General features: G+C 39.2%; 1 protein-coding gene across 1 annotated transcript; it reads left to right on the top strand.

The window, feature by feature from the left end:
• Nucleotides 1-7,755: 7,755 nt before the first annotated feature.
• TSHB (thyroid stimulating hormone subunit beta) lies at nucleotides 7,756-8,866 on the top strand (the record flags this gene model as incomplete). The annotated part of the gene is made up of 2 exons (XM_080632764.1): nucleotides 7,756-7,917; nucleotides 8,624-8,866. 2 exons carry the CDS (start codon nucleotides 7,756-7,758, stop codon nucleotides 8,864-8,866), a joined length of 405 nt encoding a protein of 134 aa, XP_080488890.1.
• Nucleotides 8,867-9,071: the final 205 nt, after the last annotated feature.

The raw sequence follows: 9,071 nt of genomic DNA, 5'->3' as shown, positions 1-9,071 counted from the left end.
AATGATAAACTGACCAGTGCCCTAGCATGGTCTGATGAGTGCACCCACAGTAGTAGTATTCTCCCAGAGTTAGTACATTGTTGCATTTTCCTGTCATCCTCAGTATGTTTAATACTACATTTGTTTCCTTTATACACAGAAATGTTCTAGATACGTAACTCCATCCACCTGCAGAGCAGGTTTTGCATTTCATCCCCTACACTACACAAAGTCGGTAGACAAATTAGCCCATTTTTAAATGTTGAGATTGGTATAACTACATAGAAAGCTGTTTCAAAACGAAATACAAAAGTCTGGCATTAGAAGTACTGGTTTTAGAGAAATACAGTTTTGTTCTTTTAAATTTATCTTTCTCTTAATACATAGTTCACAAAAGGATACCACTTACAGAAAGAAATCCTGAAGCTGTTAAACTGCATGTGCTTTTACTTGACATCATCTTGCTTTTCTGTTTGTCTTAAATGTTACTAGAATTGTCTTTTTAGACTGTTTTGTTTTCAGTAGCTCCTATTTCAATATGTTAAAACAGTTTTGAAACTTTTACATTTGAATTTCCAATAGAACTACTTCAGTTTAAGCAGATTTTGGCTTCATGATGAATGAAATATGTACATGCTTTAAGATTGTAAAAGCAATGTTAAGATGTTATTAAATTGTTTGTCTGAAACATAAAGTGTGGAACCAAATGTTGCTTTCTGGATAAGAACACAGATATAAATCACCAGGCAGCCTTCCTATGGACTAACAGCTTCTGCCATACAGGCGTAATAGTTTAGAACAACATATATTTGTGTGTTAATCCTTGATTAATCCTAGTTTCACAGCAACAGCAACCTGCTCCAGAGCTTAGAGACAACAGGAGAACTACAGGTACATCTTAAATTACTGTGAAAGATCAAAATCCTGGATGTGTCTGAAGTGGGTAGGAAAACATCTGCATTTCATTCTTTTTGTGTAGCAATTTAAGGTATAGGCTTGTAGCTTGGGTTCCTTATGCTTTATCTGTTGACAGTGATATTGGTAATGATTTTTTATTGTATGTAACTGACAGATACTCTCTAGAGGTCTGAAGAAATATACTGTTCTTTTTCTCTATATTTGGAAATGGGATCTGTTACATAAGCAGATTTTATGAGAAGTTTGAATGACTTTTCTTGCTAGAAAGATTTCAAATGTTTGCAGAATATTAAATTTTTATAATAAATCTGCTTAAATAGTGTAAATTAGGACAAATGCAGAACAGAGAAGCTGCTTGTAACACACAGCTTCAGATGTCTCTTCTTTCCAGGAAAGGTTATTTTACTGTAGTAGTGTAAAATAATCCATTTAAAATCTCTCCCAGATACATAAATTACTTCTTTTTTGCCTGGATACAGAGACTGTCATGCAAAGTCAGTTATTCCTCATTTTAATTTGGGATGTTACTAATATCTCTTCAGCTCCTCTGCAGGAAAAAGGAAACACAACTTATATGTGCAGTTTGACATTTATTTTAAAAGGGCTGGTGTTTTATACAAGACCTGAACACTTGCCAGTGTTTATTACTTCATTTCAAGATAGCGTATGTCTAATTTCGACTGTTGTTGACATCAGATTCAACAGATATGCAGACTCATCTGCTAAGCTAGTTACTGAGCAATCAAAACTAAGAATTCTAGTTGTTTCTGAATATAATGAGACTTCTACTATAAAGTCTGCTCAGCCAGGGCTCACACAAAGACCCATGAACTACAGTTTTCCAATCTTGAAGTTAAGATTCAAAATCCACATCAAGCTCCCTTCCCATATTCATACTTGAATGCCTTGCTATAAAAAATAAGTTTTAAATTATTGTTAATTGAGACTTTAGATGAAAAAGTAATGTTTTTTCTTGGTATCTCCCAAACATGGTTTCCAGTCTAGTGGTATAGGTTCAGTATCTGACATTGTACGAGAAGAAATGACAAGGAACAAGCAGTAAGAATTAGAAATGCTGGTTATTGTAAGAGCTTCTGCATGTCACAGTGAGTCTTGCAGTAATTAAAATCTCTGGAAGGTGGAGAAAAGTCTTGCCACTTGAACAGGTAAGAATTCAAGTCTGAACTGTCCACATCTAGACTACAATAGTGAGTAATCAGGACCTTGTAATTTTCCAGTACTGTCATGGCTACGTTATGAATCTGTGGCGCATCCTGACACCATGAATGTGTTGTGTAGTGTGGTGTATAAATCATCCGCAAAACTACAGAAATCTTGGTAGTATCACAATAGAAATCCTACAGGAAATATAATCAGCTAGGAAGGATGTCAATCATATTTGCCTCATATGATGCCTGTTTCTGTGCACAGATTATATATAGTAAATGAAACTGAAAATATAAGCAACTTTGTTAGGCATTAATCCAGTTTGCATAGGAAAAGCAAATGGAAATTAACAAATGTTTGTGAATCCTTCAGGAAAGTAAGAAAAGATCCTTAGAAAATGGACACATGTACATCAAGTCTTCACAGCAGATCTTCATCAGGGATTCATTGTTGTGCTTTTGGGTGGGTCCAGTCATTTGAACGCTGCAGAAGGCTTCTCAGGTGTTTGGGGTTTTAAATGTTCTCAGTGTAGTGATTGTGTATCTTAGAATAAAAGAAATATTCAGCACTTTCCAAAGAACTGAAACCAAATACAAAGTGTTCTATCATCTGAGCCAAACAGCAAAAAGGATTATGTATTTTCAGACCATAAATGGAGATTGTTGGCATATGATACACAACAAAGAAAGAGAATTGCTGCCTTAATCTGTGGTGGATAGAAAATGCTGCAGCTAATCCTAGGAACAAAAGGGAATAGCGGTCATCTGTGGATCTGGAAATTGAAGAGTTGAAAGCTGTGTTTCCAGCTATTACAGAGACTTGCTTTGGAAATTCAGCAGCTGCACTCTGTTTAAATGCAAAACCTGGCAAACCCACTTGTTTCTATGACAGCATATTAGGATCTTATTTCCTTTTATCAGTGGAGGTTTGCAACAGGATGGGGTTGGAAGTAATTCCTCTACCAGAATACTAATCTGTTTAGAAATCTGATGGGCTTTGTCTGCGTTTTCTTCAGCATAGCTTCTAATTCCCTGCTGTTTGCAAGCATGGACATGGTTTCATTTTAATATCTACAGCACTGCATGCAGTGGAAACAGGAGTTACTCAGTGCGTTAACCTGCTCGTAAGATCACAAAGGTTTCCTTGTGCTAACAGGGGAAGAGTGCATAGGAATAATGCGATACCTTCTGCTCATTGTTCCTACTTTTATCTTAGGCATTGGTCAATGACAAAGAATCCTACCAAGTTACTTGTACACATAAGTTCGCGGTATGCACTGAATCTCTAGCCTGTTAGAGGGATTCCTGGGTAATGAACCCATGAATTTCACTATTACTGAATTCTGTTTACAGAGATCACTTGAAACACTTCTCATGGAACATCAGCATCCTGTCTTTCACTTAATGAAAGAGTAAAGTAACTGATGTCTGTGAATGGATTGCTTTAGTTAACAGAAAGGTTAAAGATAAATAATTAACAGTGTAACTGGCTGTTCCAGAACAGGGCTACAAAGCTGGTGGCTGTAAAAGCACATTAAAAACATCTATCACTGAACAGTCTGCAGGTCAGTGGTGGGGCAACCAAAGAAAAGGATCCATATGCATCAGACTTGTAACTCTGGATTTTAGGAAACTGGATGAAAGACGCCTCTGGCACTCATAGATTGCCACACTGGACTTTGTTATCCTGCCACAGTGTTTTGTCTTGCTGCTCCCAGGAGGTAGTGGGATCTCGCCCCTGTTCAGAGGGGTCAGTAATGAATGAGCTCTATGGTCATGTCCAGCAGGACAGTCAATGAAAAGCTTTCCTACCAGCTTAACAGTTTGTGTAAGTTACTGAAGAAATCTGAATGTGTTATCACTTGTGATGGTCAGTGCCTCTCTGACAGATGGGTGGGCTAAAATGATGCCAGCAAAGAAGAGGTAGTAGCCAAGAGGTTCTGTGGCCATTATTGTTGTGGAGCTAACCTGAGTGTGAGGAGCGGCAGCAAGTACATCAGTCTTGGGGTCCATTCAGACTAGTTTATTGTGCTTCTATATAGATGAATTTCCATCTCAATACTCAGAGATTTCTGTAATGCATTGCAGGGCATTCAGAGGCTGGGTTGCAGAGAATAAATTCACTGCTGAAATTATACTACCTCCTCCAGTGATTAATAATTCCTGACATTCAGAGCGCACCACCCTAAGAGCTCTAAATCTTCATGACAGTGAAGCTCTGGACAGATGGAACTAAGGCCATTGCATCTATGTAATTGCCTTAACAACTAATTTGTAATCACCTCAAAGAATAAATCAGGTTTGTGCGGCATGACCTATTTTATGTAACACCATCTTGACTGGCATTATGTTCTCATCTGTTAATTCCGTATTGCTCAAATCCTGTATCAACTTTCTGTTATTTTGCCTGATTTATCAGGGATAGATGTCAGGCTTCCTGGTGGAGAGTTACCTGGGTCAGCATTCTCTCTTTAAATATTGCCATAATATTAGCACTTAATGTTTTGAAATTTCCTCAGTGGTGCAAACTTGTTGAAATCAGCATTAGCCATTTAACGGGGTTAATTTAAAAATATTTATTCTTTACACAATTTATTTAATATATTTTGTTGCAAACCTGGATGTTGGTTGTTCAGTCACTACGTTTTCAAATGCACATGTTCTTACTGAAGACTTTGCACTTCCTCTGCACCAACAGCTTGTCTTTTTCTAGCAATGGCCCTGGATGTTCTTGTTGGCCTCTGGCCTGACAGAAGTTCATTTCCTAATCTTCAGCATCCCATGCAAGTTTTCTGCATCTTCTCACTTCTAACAGTGGTTGTTGTTTTCCTTTTTTTCATTGCTAGTTTTTAGTGTTGCATTCCCTTTTTCATCTTCACTGTGACACTTTCAAGCATTATTATATTTTCTTTGCTATTGCTGTTTGCAGACATTAACATTTCCCTAAACCTTGTTAAAGCAAATCCTTTTTTCTCCTAACCTGACCACCCCCAGTTACACCCAACTGTCTCAAATCAGAGGAATTAGCACTTTGAAGCACCAAAAGATTTATATATGCCTTCATACTGTGATCTGACCTCTGCCTAGATTCTTAAGGGATATGTGGAGTACAAGTTAAACCTGGATGTGGGGGTCTTCCTGTCATGACCAGTGTCTCCAAATGCCTAAGCCCTGCTTGTAAATCACTGTGAATTTTTTAGAGAGAAGAATCAGCTGCACTTACCTCAGCTGTGCTGCAAGGGCTGCACACTATGTTCCTGCTTTAGGAATGCCAATTTTTATTATTTGGGGCAGTTTTTGTCCTCTCCAGGATTATGTTTTGCGAATTATTTCCTTTTCCTTTCAGGGTTCCTTTAAAATGCTCTTTAAGATTTCCAAGAATGAACATTCTTTTCTCTGATTAAAGTTTTAAACAACCAAACCCATGTGTATTTATGTCATGTATACATGTACATGTAATGTTTGTGTGTATATATATACCTGTTATCTACACATGAGTGTATATATGTGTATACTCATATAACCTGTATGTTTAACTGCATTTTAAATATGTAAGAAAATATAGAGTTAAATAATGTATGGGAGTTGTAGCAAAATAAGTGTTACACTTGAGTTGCAAAGTGTGGATGAACAGATGTTACTGAGAGTACAATGAATACTCTGCTCATGTTCCTAAGCCACAAAGAGTTATATTTAATTCCTAAGAAGTTATATGGTAGAAATTAACCCAGAAGTAGAAACTCCATGAAAACAGAAAGTGTTTGGCTTGTCTGAATGGAACAAGAACTCTATCATGTTATCCAAAAAAGGAGAACTAGTCCAGAACCCAAAGTTGTGTGCAGCAGTCCAAAACCTCAGGAAAAGGAGACAATATTATTCAGGAATTAGCTAAACACCAATAAGGACCATGTTTACCAGCTCATACTCAACTTTATCATCTTGCTTATGGCTACATAAATCAGGAATGTGGTTGACCTGCATTAAGATACGTATCAGATCCAAGTCCAAGTGGCAGGTAGTTGATTCACTGAAGGGAGGTGTTAGCAGAGCTGCAGTGAATAAGCACAGGGAGAAGGCTGGCCGGACACTCATGAAGCAGCAGAGGTCAGTGGCTTTGTCAAACTTTTCTTACTTCTCCTTCTCTCAGGTTTTCCACACACAAAATCCTAAGAATAAGTGCTTTCCCCAAGTGTGGACATCTCAGTTTCACTAGTGTTAGTGCAGTATTTTGCTTCTCATTGTGCTACACAAGTGGTTTCTTCAAAGCTTTTCCCCCATCAACTGCTACTCCAGAGCGAATCGCTTTGTTACCTCACTATTTGCTCCATAGATTCGAGGCCAGATAATTTCTCTGTGTGTTTTGTTTCATTAGATAAGTGAGGCTGCACCAAACCCACCCCACTGAGTACAAGTGCTTTGAGATTTGTTACTCTGTGTGTAGTGCTGCCTCTGGCAGTGGTACCTGCCTGGTAACCAGCGCACACAGTGAGCCATACTTCCTTAAATTTCCACAAAACACAGGTGTACAATTAGTCCTGTGTGATTCAGGATGACTCCATTTCCACGCCACCCTTCCTGTCGTGATGTTGCTGTCCTTTGTAGCGATTAAATTCATCAATAATAACTTATTTTAAGCACTGGCTAGTTTAAAAGCCTGATGAGAGAATGACTGTTAAAATAATTAGATTTCCAGCTCCAGTTTCCAGGTTAGGATATTATGGAGACATTTGTTCCTATCACATTTGCTTTGTGGTTCAGTATGAATTTTCAATAGATGACTTTGTGATAAGAAAGCAGCAATTCAGATGCAGTTATATAAACAGTAAGATCAGCCTGGAATTAGCCTGGAGAGTATAAAGCACGCACAGATCTGGTGCTGGGTCACTGCTTCTCCCAGCTCAAGGCAGAATCAGGTTCCTGTATTAGGGAAGAATTCAGCTGACTAGAGGTTGGTCTTTCCAGACTTGCAGCTACAGGGTAAACCAGACTCTGGAATGAATGGCTTTTGCGATGGGAAACTGGCAGCTGGAAGAGACTAGAGGGTGATGTCCAGGTGTTTGTAGACACTGTCATTTAAAGGCTGTAATTTGGAGGATGTAGGGTAGACCCTGGAGTTGTGTTGGAACTAAGCAAAGCTTTGTTGTCGGGATCTCCCAGCAGGTATGAGGAGTGAGGTCAGCACAATAGCCGGATGAAGCGGGGATACGTTGAATTGAACTCTTTGCTGATGTTCTTTATTGTAATTTGCTTGAATCTATTATTTAATTCTTGGCAGTGTTCCCATCTCACCATGCCTCTGAGCCAATTGGGAGGTGCACAATGCCTGCTATGCACAGCTGCTTCTTTTCTTTCTTGCACATTTTATAAAATGCTTTCTTTAGAAAATTATTTTTAACCCACGAGGTTATTTTGGCATCTCTGGTTAATCCTGGAGCTCATGTTCTCTCACATGGCACATTTTCAAATCTTTTAGCTCCTGTTATTTTCTGTATCAGCATTTTATTACTCGTGAGTGAAGTTTCATGTAATATGCTTTAGTGGGGGGGGAAAGTGAGTTTGTTGTATGTCAGTGATGGCCTGTTTATTCGTCTTTTTTGGCCAGTCGTTAGTACTGTTTCAGAGAGGAGGGCTGGAAGGTACATCTAATTTTACTGACACTTTGCTTTGGTTGTCTGTTTTCCCCCCATCCAGCATGAGTCCCTTCTTTGTGATGTCTCTCCTCTTTGGCCTGACTGTTTGTCAAACAGCATCACTTTGTGCTCCTTCAGAGTATATAATCCACGTGGAGAAAAGTGAATGTGCCTACTGCCTGGCCATCAACACCACCATCTGCGCCGGATTCTGCATGACTCGGGTACAAAGAGTTACTCTGCTTTAGGCAGTTGTTTCTGTAACAGCCATCACTGCAGAACAAGTGATATTCTCACTGGGAAATTGGTGTAAATGATGTAAATTATGTAAATCTAATAGTGTTTGTCACAGGCAGAAAAATCACACTGTCATACTGGTTTGGAGTTAGCTTGTGAAGGTATGGAGGAGAAATGTTAAGCTTCTGGAGCTAGGGAGCTCCTAACACCAGTAGCACAGCAGAGAACTGGTCGCTGTTGCCACTGCAGAGCCTCTGTACTCAGTTTAGGGGGGTCAGGGCGGAACAGGTGAGAAGTAGACTATATTTAGTAACTCTTATTTAATGTAAATTCCTTGGGTAACTTCTACTCCCATTACTGCTATGGCAGCTTGCTTGGAGAGTATCTCACAAGTAGACATGCCAAAAACTGTATGTGAGCTTCACTGTTCAGTGTAGCATTTGATGTTGCACCTTGGTCAGCAGGTAGCCACTAAGCTTACAAAGCACTGTCAGCACTGAGCCAAGCAGATAGATGTGTTCACCTTGCTTATATGGTTTGAACTACTGGGGTAGAGAGCTCAAATCACACACATTCAAAACTGCAAATCCAAACAGCAGCATGCTGAAAGCGTTCATGCTAGTCTAAGTGTAAAGAGGTCTCTGACACTCATAGATGCTTCAGTGAAACAATGCATTTCTTTTTTCTTCATAGGACAGCAATGGCAAGAAGCTGCTACTCAAAAGTGCTCTGTCCCAGAATGTTTGCACGTATAAAGAGATGCTGTATCAAACAGCACTGATTCCAGGCTGTCCTCATCACACCATCCCCTATTACTCCTACCCTGTGGCTGTAAGCTGCAAGTGTGGTAAATGTAACACTGACTATAGTGACTGTGTTAATGAGAAGGTCAGGACAAACTACTGCACTAAACCACAGAAGCCCTGTAACATGTAAGACTCCAACAGAATGTAGTCGGAATGTACCTCTCTGCTTACAACTAAACGTAAATACAAGTGTATTTCATAACAGGTTTGCAAATGGGTGTGCGCAAGGGTTTATATGGTTGATCACTTGTTACTTCAGTTAACTGGATATCCTGTGACATCCGCAAAAGCAGAGTCATGGGGCTGCAGGTTTGTACTTAGAATCCACCTGTAAC

Source organism: Psittacula echo, assembly GCF_963264785.1.
Source record: "Psittacula echo genome assembly, chromosome: 22".
NCBI classification, from domain to species: Eukaryota; Metazoa; Chordata; class Aves; order Psittaciformes; family Psittacidae; genus Psittacula; species Psittacula echo.
Note: the sequence above shows the minus strand (reverse complement) of the source record. Positions and strands in the feature narration are given on the sequence as shown.